The 21,688-nt window shown below is 51.0% G+C and overlaps 1 protein-coding gene across 6 annotated transcripts in view; it reads left to right on the top strand.

Moving 5' to 3' along the window:
- PIP5K1C (phosphatidylinositol-4-phosphate 5-kinase type 1 gamma) overlaps positions 1–20,964 on the top strand; it is a 48,951-nt gene extending 27,987 nt beyond the window's left edge. The window contains exons 3-19 of one of the 6 annotated variants that reach the window (XM_041422218.1): positions 692–778; positions 1,061–1,191; positions 1,782–1,899; positions 3,918–4,070; positions 6,669–6,968; positions 7,487–7,692; positions 8,820–8,903; positions 9,412–9,460; positions 10,404–10,488; positions 11,177–11,338; positions 11,498–11,527; positions 12,290–12,428; positions 12,714–12,746; positions 15,080–15,184; positions 15,442–15,574; positions 19,687–19,770; positions 20,554–20,964. In XM_041422218.1, the coding sequence (XP_041278152.1) occupies positions 692–778; positions 1,061–1,191; positions 1,782–1,899; positions 3,918–4,070; positions 6,669–6,968; positions 7,487–7,692; positions 8,820–8,903; positions 9,412–9,460; positions 10,404–10,488; positions 11,177–11,338; positions 11,498–11,527; positions 12,290–12,428; positions 12,714–12,746; positions 15,080–15,184; positions 15,442–15,574; positions 19,687–19,770; positions 20,554–20,556 (1,902 nt within the window). In that variant the 3' untranslated portion in view covers positions 20,557–20,964. Of the gene's footprint in view, positions 1–691; positions 779–1,060; positions 1,192–1,781; positions 1,900–3,917; positions 4,071–6,668; positions 6,969–7,486; positions 7,693–8,819; positions 8,904–9,411; positions 9,461–10,403; positions 10,489–11,176; positions 11,339–11,497; positions 11,528–12,289; positions 12,429–12,713; positions 12,747–15,079; positions 15,185–15,441; positions 15,575–16,040; positions 16,305–17,271; positions 17,287–19,686; positions 19,771–20,553 lie in introns of those variants that run through there. The other 5 variants (XM_041422245.1, XM_041422227.1, XM_041422252.1 and 2 more) reach the window with 5 other exon arrangements.
- Positions 20,965–21,688: the final 724 nt, after the last annotated feature.

Genomic DNA, 21,688 nt, shown 5'->3' with positions numbered 1-21,688 from the left:
GTTAAAGGAGCAGCCACAACCTGTTCCCTTCTGGGTTGGCAAAGAAAGGCCTAGGCAGACTCAGAGGTAGGAGAGGAGAAGGGGACAGGAGCAGATTTGCTGTCACCCTGAAGTGCTGGCAGTCTATAGCATTTCTGTAAACTTCAAAACCTGTGGAAGAGACATTCCTGTGGCTCACCCTGTGTGGGCTCAGCCTTGGAATTGTAAACAGATGAGATCTTGCTTAAATGGATTATCTCAGTGTGAGTGGGGCTGGGTTGTCCCATCAGCTCGCTCTGATCTCTCCAGCAAAACCCGAGGTGTCAGTGTGACACCTGAGGGCGTGGGATTTTAAGAATAAGTCTCTGTGGCTGTTTGATTTAATACATCACTGTTTTAAATCAATGGGAAACTGCAGTCAAGCACCGGGGGAATCTTGGCAGCTGGATCTTTTCCGAGCTCGGCGTCTTTGCTGAGGCTCTGCAGCGAGCAGAGAGGGTATCAGGTGAAGTGTTGCTATTCAAACTCATCTTCATGGGTGGAAGTATAATTCAAAGAGCTTCACTTTCACCTGTTGGCACTCTGCCAGGTGTTCTCCAGCAGTTCCATGAGCCCTGTGTGCAGTACAGTGTGGGAGTGTGGCTGTGCTGCTCTCTGTGTGCTTGGTGGCAGCTCAGCCTGTGCCCTGACTGTCCCTGTGCTCTCCTTGCAGGGCCCCTCACTGCCAGGACAGCCAGGCCAAGGAAAGAAGATTGGTCATCGAAGTGTGGATGCTTCTGGGGAAACCACCTACAAAAAGGTTTGGGTTTGGGGAGTGGGGGATGGCACCCAAGTGGGTGACAGGCTGAGAGAAGTTATTAATCTGGTTGAGATTTTTATGCAGCACTCTCGGGCAGCACAGTCCAGTAAATAGCAAATCTGAAACCCTAACTGATCTTCTTCTGGGTAAACTTGGTTAGCAGAGTGTGGTGCCTGAGATGACCCCACAAAAGTCACAGACATGACTGTGTTGTAATGCAGGGGATGTTATTGTGATAGTCTGTTGTGAAATGCTCACTGACTGCACTTTTCCTTTTGCCAGACCACCTCGTCCACTCTGAAGGGGGCCATCCAGCTGGGGATTGGGTATACTGTAGGAAATCTGAGCTCCAAGCCAGAGAGAGATGTCCTGATGCAGGACTTCTATGTGGTGGAGAGCATTTTTTTCCCAAGGTAAAGGAGAAAGAAATGAATGCATGAATTACTTCTTTTCTTTTCCCCTCACTGATTTTTCAAGAGAGCTTCCATCTGTCTTTAGATCAGAGTTGTATGCTCTGAATGTTTTAAATCTGCTCCATGATACACAAACAGAACAGTGGGAAGTGTTGGAATCTGCAGTGCACTGGCCTGCAGAGAAGCACAGTGAAGGATGCAGTACTGTGCACTCCAGTTTGTTACCCTTTCTACGTGCTTGTCTTCCTAACTGTCCATCTAGAATTTCTTCCACAAAATCATACCATGTTTTATATGGAAGCAACACCTTCTGGGAGCTCTCTAACTGTGAATAAACGAAGCTCATAAAAGTTAGGTTCTCTGTGTAAATATATTCTGCTTGGCAAGTGGTTGTTCCTTTAATCTCTGGAAATAGATTTTGGCAGATAGTTTGAAACCTGTTTTCCTACCACAGAAGAAAGGTGGTGGTTGTTGTTCCAAAGATGTCTTTTCACAAGGCTCAGTGCATCTGAAGCACACAGTATCTTTGGTGTGGCTGTCCTTGTCTGGTGAGTGGTAACAGGCCGTGCCCGTGTGTGTGTTCTGTGCAGCGAAGGCAGTAACCTCACCCCGGCTCACCACTACGCCGACTTCAGGTTCAAGACCTATGCCCCAGTGGCTTTCCGGTACTTCCGAGAGCTCTTTGGGATTCGTCCAGATGATTATTTGGTATGGATATATTTTTAGATTTTTCTGTCTTGTTCTCCTTTATTTACCTTTACCATTGAGGGTGGTGAGGCCCTGGCACAAGTTGCCCAGATAAGCTGTGCCCCATCCCTGGGAGTGTTCCAGGACAGGTTGGATGGGGTTGGAGCAACCTGCTGTAGTGGAAGGTATACATGCCCATGGCAGGGGGTGGAATGAGATGGGTTCAAGGTCCTTTCCATCCCAAAGCATTCCATGATTCCAAGTCTGAGTTTGCTGAACGGCAGCTGCCAGCCTGTACTGGAGGGAGGCCATGACCTGCACACAGTGTGAGCTGTGTAAGCCCTGCAATGGGCTTCCCTCTCTGGTCCTTGTGGTAACAATAACTTACTGTGTTTACAAGCCAAAGGAGTTGTGTTCTGCTGGGTGCGACCCTGGAATGTCCCCTGCAACTCTAAGGACAAAGATGGGAATTTTTTCTTGTGTACTCACTGGAGAGCTATGTGAGTGTAGTTATTTTAATCATCTTAAAAACACAGAATAAACCACAGCTTGTTCTTGTGCTTCAAAAGCTCCTCAGAGCTGGAAAGGCTGGTTTTCAAATACCTTGGAGTACAAGCTGTTGGGGCTTCAAGTGCCCTGTGGTTGAATTTGGGCCCTTGCCTTTATGTGACATCTTGTTCTATGTGAACTGGGGAAGGAAACACATCCATGAGAGCACATCCTCCCCTTCTGGGACAGCCCTTTTTGTGTGACTTCACCTGTAGATAGGGGTGGTCGCAGCTGGGCACCTGCCAGTGAAACAAACCCATGCCTGGTGGGAGGGTAACAGCGATCTCCTCCTGTGCCAGCCAAGGCAGTGCTGCCTGATGGATGTGTGTTCAGAACTGAGGACAGGCAAGGAGTATGCCTCAGTCGCAAAGGTCATGGCTTTGATTTGTTGTTTCTGCTTCTCCTGACTGTCTCTTGCCTGCCACAGCAGCAAATGCCTTTAATTATGCATGAGATGATTAGCTTGATCAAGTCTGGGATTGTTAATCTGTGCAGAGCTGAAAGCTGTTTTCATTACATAATGATGAGCATTTAATTTATTGTTCTGATCACCTTCCTCTCCCCATCTCACCTCTCACTGAGCAGTTTTGTGATCCTGCCCTGAACCCACCTGACCCCCTGCACTGTCTGGGTGGGCACTGAGCTAAAAAGTGCATCTGCCTGCCTTGCTTTCTCTTTTTTTCCCTCTGCTGCTGGGCAAGTCCTTATCTGAGGACCTTTTTGTGTCCTGATGACCAGACGTGCTCTCCCAGTTCAGGTCCCAGTGCAGAACTCTGCTGTGCTTCAGCAGGGCTCGTCCCTTTTCATTGCACACTTGGGATAAGGCTTGTCCTGTGTTTTTAGCAGGATTGATGGAGTGAGTTGTGGCTGTAAAAATAGAGCCAGGCTGGATGGCGCCTGGAGCAGCCCAGTCTAGTGGAAGGTGTCCCTGCCCATGTATGAAATGAGATGAGCTTTAAGGTCATTTCCAGCCCAAACCATTCTGGGATTCTGTGAATCAGGCACTGACTTTTTCAGGGAAGAGGGGAGCACAAGGCCAGGGGAGGCTGCTGAGAACAGCCAGTGTGTTGTGTTCCCTCCAGCACAGTGATATGTGGTTCCTGAGCAGGCTGTGGCGTCTCCTGGAATCCTCTGTGCCCGTCAGCGTGTGCTGGGCTGTGCTCAAGGAGCCTGAATGTGATACGTGCGTGCAGGCACAATGGGAACAGATAAGATGTCATTATGAAGGCTGGATGTTCCTGAAAGCAGATGATTAGTTGGATACTGAGCAGTTGGGATGCTCTGAACTTTAATCTTAGTCTCTAATTATAAATTGTCCATCAGTTTGGTTGCTCAGACCAAACCTATAATGAAAATACTTCTCACTTGAGCTTTGCTACCCCTTAATCTCCCAGGGAGACGACGTCATGGGGGAGGTCCTTGAGGGCATAGAACTCTAATCTGCAATAAATGGGGGATGAAGCATCACCTTCTTTTCTTTTTCTCGCCAGTATTCATTATGTAACGAGCCTCTGATCGAGCTGTCCAACCCCGGGGCCAGCGGCTCCCTCTTCTATGTCACCAGCGACGATGAATTCATCATCAAAACTGTGATGCACAAGGAAGCTGAATTCCTGCAGAAGCTCCTTCCTGGATACTACATGGTGTGTATCACCCAGGACCTCAGACCCAGCTCAGCTTTGTCATGGCAGCTTTTCTGTCATGGCAGAGCATCTCGCAGGGCATGTCCTCCACCTGGGTGTCTTGTGGCCTGCCCCCATGCCAGGGACAGTGTTAACAGCATGTCATGAAGCCAGTCCCAGAAGCACAAATCCTACTGATTATTTGCAAACTCTGTGGGTAGACATGAGGCAGATAATTGTGCTGTAGTTTCCAGGCATGTTCTGGCCTCAGAATGGCTTCCCAGATGTGCACTTCTGAGTGTTGTTTTCCCAGAACTAGTTCATTCTTCTTCACTTGGCAGTGTGCATATTTCCCAGCCTGCATTTGGGGATGGCTGCTGGTTGCAATCATAGAATAGTAAAACTCTTAAGGTTGGAAAAGACCACCAAGATCATCAGGTCCAACCTTCCACTCAGCACCATGATGGTCACCACTAAACCCTGTCCTCAAGTGCCACAGCCACACCTTATTTGGATGCTTCCAGGAATGGTGACTCCACCACTGCCCTGGACAGCTTGTTCTAATCCTTTACAACCCTTTCCATGAAGAAATTTCCCCTAATATCCAGCCCTAACTTTCCCTGGCACAACTTGAGGCTATTTCCTCTCATCCTGTCCCTTGTTCCTTGAGAGCAGATCCTGACCCCCACCTGGCTGCACCCTCCTGTCAGGGACTTGGGGAGAGCAAAAGGTCCCCCCCTGAGCCTCCTTTATTCCAGGCAATAATGCAACCACCCTGGTTTTGTGGGGAAAGCACTGCTGTCCCTGAATCTCTCCCATTCCTGCTGTGTGACTGTTACTCTGAGGATTGTCCTGACTCCCACTGGCAGCAATTCCAAGCTGGAGACCCCCAAGGTACCAGCCAGCTTTGCATATCAGTCTGGCAAGGCAGGATATTGAGACCCAGAGACTTGCACTGGGTCAAGTAAATTGGACCCAAACCTGCTGTTTTGGTGTAAAAACCAGGAGCTGGTCTCCCTGCACAACCATGCTGGAGGTTCCAGTTTTATGGATGAGGACTCTTGACATTCAGTTACAACAAGCAGGGATTTTTTGTTGTGAAGATGCCAAGGAGCAGCAATGCTGCTGCCCCATCTGTGTGCCTGGTGCAGTGGGGTTATGTGATCCTACACTGGTTCTGTGAAAATCCTTCCCTCGCTCAATATTTACTGGGGAGAGTTTCCCCAAGAGAGGCAGGTTATGGGATGTCTGTGTGTTAGTGACAGCCATGCCAGGAAGAAGTTCTCCCCTGTGAAGGTGGGGACGCCCTGGCACAGGTTGCTCAGAGTAGCTTTGGCTGCTTCATCCCTGAGAGTGTTCCAGGCCAGGTTGGACAGGACTTGGAGCACCCTGGGACAGTGGAAGGTGTCCCTGCCCATGGCACAGGTGAAACCAAATGGTCTTTACAGTCCCTTCCAACCCAAACCATCCTGAGATTCTGTGAATCACTGGCTTTTGCAGGTGACACTCACATTCCTGGACAGGGTGAGTTTTCTTGGAAAGCACTGCCTGTTGCCTAATGTGTGTGGTAAATCAGTTGTGGGGTTTTGAGTGGGAATGGAGTTGCACTGTTAATCCTGCCATCATTAATCGGTGGGTTTTGAGTGGGAATGGAGTTGCACTGTTAATCCTGCCATCATCAGTCAATTAAACTGAACTTACCTGTCTGATGCAGAATTCTGAGCAACCTGTTGCAGCTTTCCACTGTCTGTGGGTTCTGTGGTGCTGTCCCTGATCACCCTGCTGCTCCTGGGAAACCACCCATATCAAAGGAGTCAGGGAAAGGAAGCAGGGTGGTTTCATCCTGAGTTACTTTAAAGCTGTTTCCATTTACCTGCCTCTGTTACTTTTGGCACTCTCCAAGAGGGCTCACTGCTGTGCCCAAGTGGGTGAGCTGAGGGGAATGAAACTTTAATGCAGTCACGTTTCTGCTGTCTGTCAGAACCTGTCAGGTCTGTCTTTCCTGCCACAGCGTGCAGAGAAGTTCTGTTTCCTTCCCAAATGTGCCCAAAGCTGAACAAGCAAATCCTGCCTGTCATGTCATTCCTAATTATTCTGCTGCCTAAAAAAAGGAGATGACAGCAGAACAGGATATCCGTGCTTTCTGCTTGACTGCTTTATAAAGCAACTCTGCAACAGGAGGAAAACATTTATGTTGTTTTGTTTAAAAAATAACCCTGTCCATGGTTTATTCTGGGCTGGAGAACAACTCTTGATTCTGACATTGGTGGAGAGATAAAGAGAGCTGTTATTTTTAAGTTTGAAGTTCCCACTTATTGTGTTTATTTCTCTCCCAGTTTGGTTTCCTTTTTTTAACTGCTGTACTTGGGGAAAGCAGGGGATTTCCGGACTTGGTTATTTGCCCAGAGACTGCTGAACATCTCAGTCCCTGTATTTTCAGGTCCTAAAGCCACTGAAATGCAGGACTTTGTCAAATGCATACACTGAGCTCCTGTTAAGTTCAGAAAACCTTTAAGCAAAGAATCCCTAGTCTAACTGTTGACATGCTTTGTGGTGAACACAGCAGGAATTTTCTGCTCAAATGACCTTTCTCCATGCTTTTTCCCCCCCTTGCTGCAGAATCTGAACCAGAACCCCCGGACACTGCTGCCCAAGTTTTATGGACTGTACTGTGTGCAGTCCGGGGGCAAGAACATCCGCGTGGTCGTGATGAACAACATCCTGCCTCGAGTGGTGAAAATGCACCTGAAATTCGACCTCAAAGGTTCAACCTACAAACGCCGGGCATCCAAGAAGGAAAAAGAAAAGTCCAGCCCTACGTACAAGGATCTGGACTTCATCCAAGACATGCCTGAGGGCCTGATGTTGGATGCAGACACCTTCAGTGCTTTGGTGAAGACGTTGCAGCGAGACTGTCTGGTAAGGAGGGGGCAACTCAGGGACAGGGTAGGGAACTCTGTGGCTCTCGAGCATGAGGAAGAGCAATTCCCAATTGAGAACCTTGCTAAAGAGCCCAGACTAGGATCAATCCTGTCTCCTGTCCTTTTTCCTGAAATCCAAGCAGTAGAGTTGGATCTCGTAGCAGCCTCTGAGGACTGAGGCTGTGCTCCTTTGTCTGGTGCATCACACTTTGGGAGCCTGCTCCCCTTGTAGCTACTTTGCTGGAGCATTTTCCCAGTCATTGTGCAGCAGATACAGTGGTGTTGTCTGCAAGCCTTCAGGCCTTTGCTGTGACTGTGGGATGGCCAAACTCTTTGCAGTCAAGCCCAGAGGTGACTGTTGGTTCAGAAACTTCCAGACTCTGTCAAATGAGTTGTTAGTGGGGATGTGGATGGGATGCTCTGCTTTGATTGCTTTGATTCTGTGCTTCAGGGTCTGTATTTCTGCTACTGGCTTGATATTTTGTCTTTGTTCTTGAACTCACTATTAACCTGTAGGTATTGGAAAGCTTTAAAATCATGGACTACAGCCTTCTGCTTGGGGTTCATAACATAGACCAGCACGAGCGGGAGCAGCTGTCGGAGGGAGCCCACAGCACGTCGGATGAGAAGCGTCCTGTGGGGCAGAAGGCCCTGTACTCCACAGCCATGGAGTCCATCCAGGGAGGGGCTGTCCGGGGGGAGGCCATCGACACGGACGACACGTAGGTGAAACCTGGGCTCGTGCTGCTGGGAGGGCCAGAGGTGGAGGCTGGAGTGGGAAATCCCTCATGAGGCCCACAGGAACTGTTCAAGGGAGCAGCTCTCCTGGGGTTTTGGTAGTGCTGCCATTGTGGTGGGAAAGGGGGAAGCCAGGGTGGGAAATAGTTCTGTAAGGCTCTGGCCTCACAGCAGTCTCTCATCTTAGGGCGGGCTGTAGGCTGTCAGCTTCTGTAACAGCCTCTAAACATCCACCCATTCCCTGGGGAGGAGACAGTTCTCGCTCAGCACCCAAATACTGGAGCAGAAGTAGGGATCAGCCTGTCCCTAGGAGCTTGGAGTTCTCCATCACTCCCATCTCTGGAATCCCTGGCAGTTCCCTGAGGCCATCCCAGGGGGGTTAGCAGACAGCAGTGTAGCCAGGTGCTCAAGTCACTGATGGAGCTGGAGGCTGGGGGCTGTCCCAAGCCTGCGCTGTGCTTGACCTGGCATTCTGCCTGGCTCCCTGGCTCTTGGGCCAAGGAATGGTGGAGTTTGCTGCTTGCTGCTGTCTGAAACCAGCTGCTGTGGGTTTGATGGAGGGTCAGTCCTGAGAGCTGAGGTAATACTGTGGTGTTTCCAGTCCTTCAGGCAGCATCAGTAATTGCAGTGGCTGCCTGAAGGAGTGTCTGGCACTCCTGTGCTTTGGTTGTGTGCTGGTGCCAATGGCTGCTGCACTTTGGCAGGATGGCATTAGTGTGGAGGGAACTGGAATCCTTTGTCCTTAAGGATTTACTGCCCTAATGGCAGACAGCTCTCTCTGACTCGATAAATAACCTGATCCCCAGAATAAAGTAGGCAGGAGAAAACTCCATGGTGCTTTCTGGCCCAGGCAGAGCTGTGCCACACAATGCAGGTTCTGTCACGACAGAGGTGTTTGGCCATGCAGGCAGTGACCCTGGGACACCTGGAGTCAGGCCAGGTCAGTCAGTGACTCCCATGGTTGTGCATAAAGTGAGCACACTGGTTTTAGAACGTGTCTGACACCACACCAGAGCCCCTTAGCACGGCTGCTGTTGCCCTTCCCCAGAGCTTGGGTGTTACAGGTGCTCTGGCTGAGGCTGCACCTGCTGAAGTTCTGCTTTACCTGCAGGATGGGAGGGATCCCAGCAGTGAATGGCAAAGGAGAGCGTCTCCTGCTGCACGTAGGAATCATAGATATCCTGCAGTCATACAGGTGGGTAACCTGGCAGTGTGTGTTGGTTTTGCATTAAATAGATATTTGGTGAGGAGAGAAACCACCACATAGTATGTCTTTTCTGGCTGCTAACATCTCTTTTAGTACCAAATGAAAGCAGGGGGCATGTTCTCTCCTGGAGACTCTGAGGATGAGTAGATAGAGCTGCCCCAAGCTGGCCATGGGCTTCCATCATGTCTTTAGAGCAGCTGGGGACACTCAGCCCTTTGTCCAGGATGATGAGCTACTCATAAAGAAGTAGTTTCCCACCTCATTGTGGGAAGCATATCTCCAGGCATGGAAGGTGTACCTCTTCCAGCCCAGTTCCTCCTTCCCTGTGGTGTTCCCAGGCAGTCCTGGCTTCCTGGGGGAGATGCTGGAGAAAGCTCAGTCCTGGTGACATTGGCAGCTCAGGGATCTCCCCTATAGGGTATGAAAGGGAGCTTGGTACAGAGTGCGTGCCTGAATCTGTATCTTTATTTTTCTCTCCTCTTCTCCTTGGAATTAGGTTCATCAAGAAGTTAGAGCACACCTGGAAGGCCCTTGTCCATGATGGGGTGAGTGCCTGTGCAGAGGCAGGAGTTGTCTAAGCCTTGCAGGTTTACTTGGTGGCTATTTATGGAGCCTGACCTGACACAGCTGCAGCTGATGAAAGGAGCAGTTCTTGCCCCTCATTCCTGCACAGCAGGGTGGTGCCACTTATTCCCAGCCAGGTTTCCTTGCTCAATCCAGCTCCTCACATGTTGAGCTGTTGTGCTCACAGCTTTCCTCCCCTGCTCCTGTCTCCCATGACACCAGGAGCACACACCCAGGTGTGTGTGTTCCTGGGCTGTCAGGAGCCCTGTGCTGTTCTCTCTGGTGACTGGCTGTTTCCACCTCAGCAAGCTCTCTGCCAGCAAATCCCTTTCCATGTTTCCTTGCTGGCTTCATTCCTGCAGCAGCCAGGTGTGTGTTCCTGAAAGAACAACCTTAGATGTGGAAACCATTTTTCAGCCTTGCATTTCCTGTCTTCCCTTAAAGTGGCAAAGGAAACGTGGAGATGCCAAGTCATGGAAGCGCAGTCAAACATCAGAAGCAGAAAGAGATTCAGTTTTACTATTTTAAACAAGAACATTTGAAATATATGGAGACCCTTGGCTGAATTTAGGTGTCTGTGTGACATGCAAAAGTATCCAGGTTTGATTGGAATGGCAGCCAGCAAAGCCAGAAGAAATTTCATGTATGCAATCAGGCCAGTGTTTAAAAAATCCAGGAAGTTCTACAAAGGAATAAAATCACCAAAATCCATTATAAAATCACAGCAAGAATATAATCAAATGCAATCAGAGGCAATGCTTCAGGGTTATTTATAGCATTAATTAGAGTGTTTCAGTTAAGCCTTTCCATTTTAAGGCTCTGTCAGTGCTAAATGTTGGAATAAAAAAGACTGTGTTGGTTGTTACAGAAATTCTGCCTTGAGGGATCATTTTAAAATTAAACAATTGCTTCTTGCTGTTGTAGGACACAGTGTCAGTACACAGACCCAGCTTTTATGCAGAGAGGTTCTTCAAATTCATGACCAACACGGTGTTTCGAAAGAATTCCTGTAAGTACCAAGTTCAGGGGCTGCTGTGCTCTGAGGTTTTACCTTGGCCTTGCTGCTGCAGGCCTCACGAGGAGTCTGGGCTAGAGCCTGAGCAGGGTTTTCCAGTGTGGTACAGCTGTGAGAGCTGGGGGTGTACAGCCTGGAGAAGGCTCTTAGGAGACTTTAGAGCCCCTTCCAGTGCTTAAAGGGGGCTTAGAAAAAGGAGGGGGAAGGATTTTTTATGCAGGCAGATAGTGACAGGTAAGGGGCAATTGTTTTGAGACTGTCAGGGTTAGATGAGAAGTTTGGAAATCTGAGGATGGGGAGGTCCTGGTACAGGGTGCCCAGAGCAGCTGTGGCTGCCCCTGGATCCCTGGAAGTGTCCAAGGCCAGTGTTGCTTGCAGCAGCCTTCTCTAGTGCCCATGTCCCTGCCCATGGAGGAGGTAGAATGAGATGTGTTTTTATGGTCCCTTCCAACCCAAAACGTTCCATGATACAGAGCAAAACTAAGAACTGCAGAGCCCTCAGATTGTCACAGCTTGCCTTGGTCTGCTCAGACTCCTACCCATTCCCTGCACCTGACCTGGGTTCAGTCCAGAAGGGATGTGTGTGAGGGCAGAGCCTCTCCTTGTGAAGGGAAGAGCCCCTTTGACGTGACAGTAGCTGATGGTGGTGCTTTGACCTTCTGTGCCTCCCTCCCTCCCCCAGCTCTGAAGTCGTCCCCCTCCAAGAAAGGGCGCAGTGCCTTGCTGGCCGTGAAGACGGCGGGTCCCACGGCGGCGTTCTCGGCCAGCCAGCTGGCCTCTGACAAGGACGACACCCAGTACGACCTGCGGGCGGCCAGGAGCTACCCCACGCTCGACGATGAAGGTGACAGCCCCGCGCAGGGTACTGGCTCTGGGGTTACCCTCTCTCTCCTAGCAGTTCTTTAGGATCCTCCCTTGTTCTCATCAAGTTCCCCACTGTGCGCCAACTGCAGATCTTTCCTCATGGATAGCTCTTCATTGCATGTCTTGCTGTGCTTTGCAGGTGCTAAACCTAACCAGGACAGGGAAGAAGGTAAGAGTGCATTGTTTTGTCGCAGCACCAGCAGGTACTTGATGCAGCACCTCTGCATCAAAGGAGACCAAATCCCTTCTTTGCAGCACTGTGGGGTTCTGCAGTAAAAATGGTCACCTGCATCACTGCTGCAAGACAGCTGCTGCCAAGGGGCACCATAAGTCATAGCCCAGAGCCAACAGAAAGTTGTATTTTCTACCCTTTAAAAAAAAGATTTGGGGGAGGCTGACTGGGAACTGCAGCACTCCAATGACAGTGTTTGGGCAGTTAAAACAGGCAGGATCTTGCTGTTGGAAAACAGGAATGAGCTGATTCTGTGCTGCCTTTCCTTCACTTCCATCTGGCTGCATTTACAGCTGAGTGCTGGAGGACAAGCTCCTCCAGTGCATGGATGTTGGATTGCTCCCTGAGCAAAGCACTGAACACTCAGTTCACCTCTTAATTCACTTGGATATTTATCCCTGGTGATCCAAGCCTTTAATCCAGCTTTGGTCACCAGTGAGAAGTCTTCATTGGCATTCTATTCCCTGCCTGTTGTGCTGGAAGTGGTGCTGACTGGCTCTCCCCAGAGGATGCCTTGGGAGAGGCTGTCATGACCCATCTAAACTTCTGCCTGTCTGTGGTTTGAGTGCCCAGTCCCAGTGTGGGTGTGCAGGTTCATGGTGGAACAGCCTCACACGGGGCTGGTGTAGGTGAAGTGTTGGTGTTTGACTTAATCATCTCTTCTTCCTGCCTCTCCCCTGCCCTGCTCTGGGCCAGCAGGCAGGCCAGACCTGCTCCCTTGCACTCCTCCTTCCTTTGAAGAAGCTACCACGGCCTCCATAGCCACGACACTGTCGTCAACATCTCTCTCTGTTCCCGAGCGATCCCCCTCGGAGTCCTCTGAGCAGCCCAGGTACAGGTGAGGAGAATTCCCTGCTCCCACTGGTGCTGAGTGGCTGCTGCTGCTCTCCCTGCTGCAGATCCCGGCAGGCTGCCCTGCACTCTGGAATGCTAATGACCGGTTTTAATTAAATCTCTCCTGGGAGCAAGCAGACACAGCTTTGATGGGATTAATTATTGCTGGAAGAAGTGTCAGCTGTTAAGTAGAACATCTCCCTCATGGGATGTGGAGGTAGATTTGGGGACAGTGCAGGATTTCTGGCTTAAATTGCTCCTCCAAAACTGTTCTGTTTTCTTTCCACAGGAGGCGTACACACTCCTCAGGGCAGGATGGCAGGTGAGAAATGGGTCTCCTGTCTTCTTGTCTCATCTTCTCTCTGCTGCACAGAGATCTCATGTTTATCCCTGTGCAAAGGTCACTTAGAGGGCTGAGTGGGAATTTCAGCAGCTCCAGGATTTTGGCGTGGATGCTGAGCTGCTTCTGCAATCAGATTATCCCCATTTCTTACACAGAATTTTCTTTGCAAAGCAAATCTCTTAGTGCTTTGAAAATACCAATTATTTGATAGGAAAGGGGACAACAGTGTTGTCCAAATTTACCCACCCACCCAGCACCAGAGTCAAGAAAGGTCATTTAAGTCCCTTTAAGCAAGTAAGTGAGCCCTGACAGCAGAAACATTCCTCCTCTGAGCATCTTTCTTTAGCCTGGGCAAAGTGAAAGGGCTTTGACTTTGTGAGGCACTGAGCACACTCAGTCCTCACAGAAGTAGCTTCCAGTATTTTCAGAAATCTGTGAGGCTTTTTTCCTCCTGTGGTGTCTCAGAGCCAAGGGCAAGGTAGGACAGAAATGCTGTGCTGCAGAGGGGTGTCTGATTTTAGAGGCTCTTACCATTAAATTATTGTGAATTATTGTGGAATTATTTTGCATCAGTAAAAATTACCCCACTGCCCATGTCAGCAGGATCTGCACGAGGAGCCAGCGGATGCTGCTGGCTCTGCCCTCACTTTCCAGGACATTGTGTAGGTGTTAGTAGGCTTTGAAATGACATCAGAGACTCAGTCCTAGGATGTGCCATCATAGCCAGAGGAGCCTGACAGGCTGATATCCTATCTCCCTGCAGTCAGTGTTTGGTGCTTGGAAGGAAAGGTCTTTGGAAGATGAGGGTTTGCCCCATGTCACAGGCATCTGCTGCTGTTCCAAGCTTTGAGTGATTTGCTGAGTTCAGTTGACAAGCACTGTGAAAAAATCCCTTTCTATGGTGTTTCCTAATGAAAAATACCTCAGGATGTTGCATGTTGCTGAATCCTGGCAAATTCCTGTCCCTGGAGGGCAGGGACCTGCTCACTGTGAGAAGTGTCAGGGACTTGTGAAGCACCTCTATCCTGCAGAATCCAATGTTAGAAATTGCTGAAAATTGGAGACTTAAACCCAAGCCCCAGTGGTGGGGCCCATGTGGCAAATGCAGTGACTTCATCCAAAACCGTTCAGACTCAGCGGTTCCTCCTGGAGGGAGGGAGCTGCTGTAGTATGTCACTGCTCCTCCAGAAATGGGGCAGGTGAGTCAGAATGACCTGGGAGCATTCAGGGAGCTCAGTGGCTTGGTCAGAGTAGATCTGTCTATCACAGATTTGCCAGAGCTACACTGACTGTCTGCAGGTGTGGCCACCTTTGTTGTTTCTTGCCTAATTTGTCCCTTTCTAATGCCAGTGCCTCTGTGTGCCCTTCCTGGGAGAGTAGGGACCTGTGCACTTGTGGAGCTCTCTGCGATCCCCTGGTGAAAACCAGTGCAGACACGAATTTATTAAAGAAAGAATTTACATTCCTGAGCTGAGATGGAAAAAACCTTACCCAATTTGCTCAAGAATGTGTCACACCTCTGGTTGTTCTGGTCTGCTGGGAAATTCAGTCCAGTTTGAGGTCCAGCCCTGTGAGGAAGAGTGCAACAAGTTCTGTGCATGGAGCTGGACTGAAGTGCTGCCCACTGGTCAGAGCCAGCCTCGAGCAGGGCAGTGCTGTCATTGAACCCAGAGCTCACCCCTTCTCTGACAACAGCCCCTTGGCTGGGCAGGCTCTTGCTGCTCCTTCCCATGGGGACAGTGCAGCCAGCCCTGCTGGCACAAGTAGTTACTTTAATAGCATGAGGTATTAAAGTGAAGATTGTCAGAGGCAGTTCCAGAGTGTGCAGATAAATCTCAACCCTGGAGCATCTTTGGTGTGCCGGGAGTTTTGGAAGAGGTCAGAGGCTCTGGCCTGGTGGCAGGCTGACTCTGGACACAGGCTTTCCCTGGAGGTCAGTTCTCTTTGCTCCCATGCTCCATTTGACGCTGCCCATCTTTCGTGCTGCACTGACTGTTTAACTGCTTTGTTCTTGTCCTCTTTTCCCACCTTGTTAATTCTGAGTGCTGTAATCCTCCCTCTCTATTTCCTGGGAGTTTTGGTTATCCAAACCCTCAATCCAGGGAGGTCTGAGTGCTCCCTCTGGGCTGAAATCAGCCATTGAGTCTGCTGGGAGCCCAGTGGCACGGTAGCTGCAGCAGCAGCTGTGTGCCGGGACAGAGCTGCACAAGAGGCTTGGCTGGCTCTGGACTGATTCAGGCTGACCTAAAACTGAGGGCTATGCATAACACGTCCAGCTGAGTCTTTGGGCCTGTCTCCCCTCTGGTTTCCAGGTCACACGAGGAGGTGCGGGTCCAGGAGGAGGTTCAGCAAATCAGTGTCGAGCTGGAGCCCAAGTGTGACGTTGAGATTGTAGCTCCTGAAGAAGAAGTCAAAGAGTGAGTGTTTTAGAGTGTTGTAGATCCTGCACAGTGGGTTTTGAGCTGTGGGTGCTGGTGCTGGAGGCTTTGCTGGGCTCCAGCTTTGCTGGAGTCATGAGTGTTCAGTGAGGCTGAGCACAGTACTGACCTGCCCTGACGTGACCTTTCAGGATGTCATGGCATAGCATCTTCAGAAGCTCCTCTGTAATAAATCCATTTTGCTTGCTCCTGTCCTGAGTGCAGTGACTAGACTGTCATTTCTTTCCCCTGTGCAGAGAGGCAGCTTCTTCAGCCTGTGCCATTGTCACATCCACAGCCACCGTAGAGGTGGAGACGGCCAGCCAGGCCTCGGAGCCAGCCAGCCAGGCCTCGGATGAAGACGACGTGCCAGTCACAGACATCTACTTTGTAAGAGACCTTCTCCACCTGGCCCTTGGGGGGTGACGGGAAGGGTTGGACAAGGCTGTCAGTATCATTCCAGGCAGTCGGGTTGGGCAGTGGCTGCCCTGCACCATCTTGGTGTGAAGCACCTTGAGACCTCAGTGCTGGGTGGGTTTTTGAATGCAGGGAACTGGATTAAACTTGGAGAACTCAGAACAGCATCTAGTGGGGCTCACGCAGGTGGCACTCCTGCTGTGGATGTGGATGTAGCTGTAGCTGTGCTGCTCTACTTCCAAGCACAAGTGTTTGTCTAGGCCAGCACATTTGCTCTGGGACAAGCCAAGGTGATGTGGGTGCAACAGAGAGGTTCTTCCTTCCTCAGCCAGAGATCTTGGCTCCTTTCCTGACACAAACATGGCCTAGACCCAAAGGGAGGTGGTTGCAGAGGGTGACCTTGGGCTCTGGTGAACTCCGGCTTTTCCTTTCCCTGCAGGCTGCATTAGGTGATGCAGTGGGAGTCTAGTGCTGAGCCAGGGAGTAAGTTGGTGGTTGGCAGCAGAGTGCCGTGGAGCCTGGCGCTGGTCCTCACTCAGCTCCCACAATGGCTGAGCAACTTCTGCAGACCAGAGAAGAGGTTTTTTAGCAACATGTACCTGTCCCATGGATTCCCAGAGCACAGCTGAGTGCCTGTCCCGTGAGAGCTGAGCTCTCTCTCGTGCCTGGGCACTGGAACCCTCATTAAAAGAGGTGCCCGGCTCCTCCCTGCTCTGACTTGTTGCTGTTGGTTCTGTGGTGCTGGAGACAACCTGGGCCCATGCAATGGGCTCTTCAGGCTAAACTAAAATGCAGTATTGGCCTTTCCCTGGGCTCTTGTGACTCTGCTGCAGAGCTGCTCACTCATTGCCGAGTCACTCTGAGGCCTGTGGGAGCTGTGGAAGGAATCAGCCTTGTTTTATAGCTTGTTTGGGGTTGGATGCATGCTGTTCAAAATGCAAACGGCTCCTCTAACACTGCCCCCTCCTTGCCTGTGGATGGCAGCTGTGTGCAGGCAGATCCTGCCTGCTCCCCTGGCAAGTCTCTTCTAGTGAGGGTCAGCTGCTCTTCCTCCCTGTCCCTGGGCATATGGACTGCCCCCAGCTTGAGGGGCAGCTCTGTCCAAGAGAAAATTCTGCAGAGTGTGTTCACAGAGAGTGTGACTGACTGCTCATCAGCATTTCATACTTCATCTGAGTCTGAGTTTTGCATTAAATGTGTGTCGTGTGCTGTGGAGTGTTTATCACTGCTGGGATGAAGGGAAAAGCTGATTTGAGTTCCCATGGGCACTCTCCTTGGAAAACCACTTGAGCTGGAGCTCAGGTGAGGCTGCACGCGTGCGCTCGAGTAGCACCACAGCTGCTCCTGCAGGAGTGCTCAGGGGCGGTGGTGGGTGAAGGGATGGTGTGTGCGGAGGAGGATTTGGCCAGTCCCAGGAGACTGTGATCTGATGACTGAAGCCTGCTCCTGGAGAGCACTTCATTCTCCTGTTTATCCCCAGGGAATAAAAGTGCAGAGTGTGGCAGGGCACGGGCGCCGCTCTTCCCTGCACGGCTTTCCCACCTGCTCACCCGTTCAGGCCTGGAGTTGTCCAACCCCTTGTTTTTTGCTTTCTCTTTCATCCTCTCTTTCACATCACCCTTTTTTTCCTCTGTTTCCTTTCTCACCTCACTTGTTCTGGGGCCACTCAGTTCACAGATGGGAGGTACTGGATTTACTCTCCCCGCCAGCGCAGACTCCGAACTACCTCGCATTCCTCTGGGATTGTAAGTGACCATGCCAGCACAGCATGTAGGGGAGCAGAGCTGCAGCTTTGAAACACTGGGGCCAGCATCCCACTTCTCTCAACGGCTGAGGCTCTGGATTGAGTTAGGAACCAGCCCAGCAGAAATGGGGGAAGCATATTGAAATTACACCAGTGGATCTCCTTGCAGGATCTGAGAGAATTAAGAGCTCTGTCCCTTTTCTCCAGGCTGGTGACACAGCTCCTACCCTGGCGTGGGCCATAGTGTCACCCAGCCCTTGGAAAAACTGAGAGCAGTGAGGCCCTAGCACAGGTTACCCAGAGAACATGTGGTTGTCCTCTTTCTGGAAGTGTCCGAGGTCAGACTGGATGGGCTTAAAACAGCCTGGGATAGTGGAACATGTCCCTGCCTGTGGCAAGGGGGAATACTGGGTGATCTTCCAACCCAAACTGTTCTGTGATTCTTAGTACCAGATCTGGCCAGAGTGGCACTGGGGCCTCTGTAGGTGGTGTCAGGCTCAGCTCCCTGAGCCCAGGAAGAGGGTTTTAAAGACACCATTAAGATGTTTTGAAAGTTCTAAAACTCCAGTAACAAACAGAACTGTTTTAGCTTGTGGGGGGAAACTCATAAACCAAATGAGGCAGGAGCTGGTGCTGAGTTAGGGCTGATTTCAGCTCTCCAGCCCTTCTCAGCTTCACCAGTCTGCTCCCTTCTCACTGAAGGTGTTCTGTGCAGCAGGGAGGATTTTCCTTCCCAAAAGATGCAGGGAAGGCATTTGAGATTTTAGGGGCTGAATCTAGAGCCGAGATTGTTCTGGAGTTTAGCATTTAGCTTCTCATGCTTTGGGAGAGCTGCTGTCCCCAGGGGGGTGGTGGCAGTGCTGCCGGAGCCTCGCTGGTGCAGCCTGGTGCTCCCATTTGGGTTACAGGCAGGGTGCATGGGGAAGCAGGGGCAGGAATGTGCCCCTGGCTGTTGCTGATGGCATGAAGAAGGTGCTGCTAGGCAAACAGACAACTCCTCCTGCAGCCCCTCCTGCCCCTCAGCTGGGTTTGGCTGCTCTGGCACCGGGAGGGGTAATGCCAAGCACTGGGTGCTCCTTTATCTCCTGCAGCTCCCCGCATGCATCCAAGCTCCTAAAAGGCTCTGAAAGAGACTGGCTGGAGCATGTGGTTCAGTCAGGATGGATGAACCATCATGGATGAAAAAGAGGATGTGGGACAAGCTTGATGTGGTGGGGAGGTTTCCTGTACCTCTGACAGAGCCCTGTGAGAAGCTCCAGTCAGGGGCTTCTCAGCCTTCCTTCCTCCCAGCAGTCTCTACTAATGGAGCTGCAGTTAATGGGGGGGTTCAGCATGTGGAGCCCAGTGCTTCAAAGCTTCTCTGGCTTCTTGTAGTTCCTTGTACATTGTAGACTATCACGCTCAGTTCCTGGGCTGGGAACACTGCAGGCTTCTTCCAAACACCCAGTTCTGCTTCTCTTCCTTTGCGAATGCCAGGCTGGGTCAAAGGGGGCAGTTTCTTCTCTGTGGGAGCTCCTCTGGAGACAAAAGAGCCTGTTTGCAATATAAATGGGGCCCCCCTGGGAACACTGGCAGCAGAGACCAGCCCTTGAATCTGTGCTGTGTAGGCAGCAGCGTGTGTCTTCTCACAGCAATGCCCAGTGCTATAACTGTCCCTCAAGTCACACCTCCTTCCCCTCATTCTTTCCAGGGTCCAGTTGTGTTTTGCCTCCTGTGTTGTACTTGTTCCCATCACCCCACTGTCCCCAGGATCTCAGCAATAACTCTTTCCTTTCTGTGGCCACCATCCTCCATGGTCTCACCCCAGCTTCACTGCCTTCTGCAAAGAAGGAGGAAGGCACAACAGACAAATCCAGTTGCCCTGTAAAAGCCCTCCTGGATATCAGTTTGTAGCATGCACAGAGCTCTGGAAATGGGAGGGTGAGAGCTGGTAGCAGGAGCCCAGAGCTGTCACTGCTCTTAGGTAAGTCATGTCCCAAATCTCTCGGTTTCTCTGGAGCTGGGATGATGCCGTAGCTGGGAGCTGAGGTTTCCCTGACATCTCAAAAGTTCTAAAACTCTGTCCCTCCAAGAGGAGAGGGTGTGCCACCCCCACTGCAGCTGGCACAGGTCCTGTGTCCCGGTTGGCAGGAAGCCACTGTGTGCTGAGGATGAGGAGGGCTCCTCTGCTGAGAGCTGGCTCTGGGCTCAGTGCTCTCCCTCCAGGTGGACAGCTGTTCTTACTGTATTGTTTCCTGCTCTTTTTATTTTCTCCTTTTATTTTTTCCTCTTCTCTCCTTTGCTCCCTGCTCTGCTGCTGCTCTCCCTGCATTCTCCCTGCCGTCTCTGGCCACTCTGGCAGCCGACAGACGAGAGGAGTTGGGTTTACTCCCCGCTCCACTATAGCACTCAGCTCCACTCTGTCTCCGATGAGGAGAGCGATACAGTAAGTGTCCAACAGCCGTGTGCCGGGTGCCCGCTGGGTCGAGGTCGGAGTTTGTGCTCCCTCTGCAAGGTCAGCTTGGCCTCTGGCAGCGTGGGGCTCCTGCTCAGCAAGGGCTGTGGCTTATTCCCAGTTGTTTGGTGCAGGAAAAACTTTGGGGAGCTCAGGTTTCCCAGACATGTTGCCATTTCTGGAAGATGTAGGACAGCCTCTGGTTGTGCTGGGAAGTTGGCGGAACAGAGACCTGATTGATGTGGGCACTGGTGCTCAGGGGTTCATATTCTTTCCTCTCACAACCAGAAAGATGTTGAGGGGCTGGGGCATGTCCAGAGAAGTGAGTGGAGATGGGGAAGGGGCTGAAACATAAGTGTGATGAGGAGCAGCTGGGGGGGCTTAGCCTGGAGAAAAGGAGGCTCAGGGGGGACCTTGTTCTCCACAACTCCCTGAGAGAAGGGGCAGCCAGGTGGGGGTCAGCTTCTGTTCCCAGGGAACAGGAGAAGAGGAAACACCCTCAAACTGTGCTATGGGAGGTTTAGGTTGGAGATTTGGTAAAATGTCTTGACTGAAAGGGGGTTGTCAGGTATTTGAACAGGCTGCCCAGGCAGTGGTGGCATCACTGTCCCTGGAAGTGTTCAAATGACATGTGGCTGTGGCACCTGGGGACATGGCTTAGTGGTGAACATGGTGGTGGTGCTGGGCTGATGGCTGAATTTGGTACTCTTGGAGATCTTTTCCCACCTTAACGATTTCATGATTCTGTGACTCTCTTCTCTCTGCCTCTTACAGTAATCTCTATGCAGACACAGAAGTCCCAGAGAGCAGCGATTCCCTCTGCAGGTCGATGTGTTCCCTTTTCGTTGATGCAGCCATTCCAGTGGATGGGGAAGAGCTTGCTGACACCAGTATTGCTGCACTGCAGGATCCCGGGCACTGCGTTTCAGAATGGAGCAAAACTATAACCATGTATTTCTACTCACCCCAGACGTGGGCAGCAAAGAAACCACCCGCTCACCCGCAGCTCCCAGCAGAGAATTCTAGCTGGGTGTAGAGAATCCTGGGTAGTAACACAGTGTTTTCCAGATGTGCACTACCATAGCTACCTATCCATGTGTGATACTGTGAACCTTTTTAATTTTTTAATCATGTATTTATTTCTTTTATCTTTGCACAGAGACAGCACACATGTGCTTTTTTAAACATTTAGTTTACTGCACTTTTTTTTTTCTTTTTTCTTTTTTTTTTTTTTTTTGGTCATATATTTGTGCATCAAAAAGAAGCATGAGATTTCACTGAAGAATGGGTAGGAGCACGTTGCTGGGGAGGGCAGGGAGTGGAGTGGCTTCATGTGAGGCAGCAGTTTGGTCTCACCAGCTGAGGGAGTCAGGAGGTTTAAGGCTGTCCAGACACTGCCACGGTTTTTCCAAGTGGCCCAAGGCAAATCACTAAACCACTCTGTGCCTCGGTTTCCCCCGTGCTAATGGGTGCACAGTACCTGCTTCCGTTACAGCACTTAAACCCTGGGATGAAAGGTGCTATGAAAATGAAATGTATTAAAGGCCATGGAATAGAATTGCTCCCATGTTACCATAGTCCAAAGCAGCCATGCCAATTCACTTGGATCCAAACTCTCTAGTGACTTCTCCTGTCTGTGACACCGTGCGGGACAGCACAGTTCCTGGTGACAGCGACGTGGACTCCTCAGCTCTCCCCGAAGTCGTGATGGGTTCCACCTCACCCTGTGCTGCACTGCTGCGCCACCCCTCCCTCTGTGCTTGGAGTCCACACCTCATCCAAGTGGCCACCGCCTGCTGCAGCCCCGCAGGCACGGACAGATGGGAACTGGGCACCTCCCAAGCCTGGCCACGCTGGAGGGCAATTTCCCCACTCTGCCCAGCCCATGTGGGGCTTGTCCAGACCCTGC

This window comes from Onychostruthus taczanowskii, unplaced genomic scaffold, assembly GCF_017590055.1.
Source record: "Onychostruthus taczanowskii isolate IOZ18803 unplaced genomic scaffold, ASM1759005v1 scaffold110, whole genome shotgun sequence".
Classification (NCBI taxonomy): Eukaryota; Metazoa; Chordata; class Aves; order Passeriformes; family Passeridae; genus Onychostruthus; species Onychostruthus taczanowskii.
Note: the sequence above shows the minus strand (reverse complement) of the source record. Positions and strands in the feature narration are given on the sequence as shown.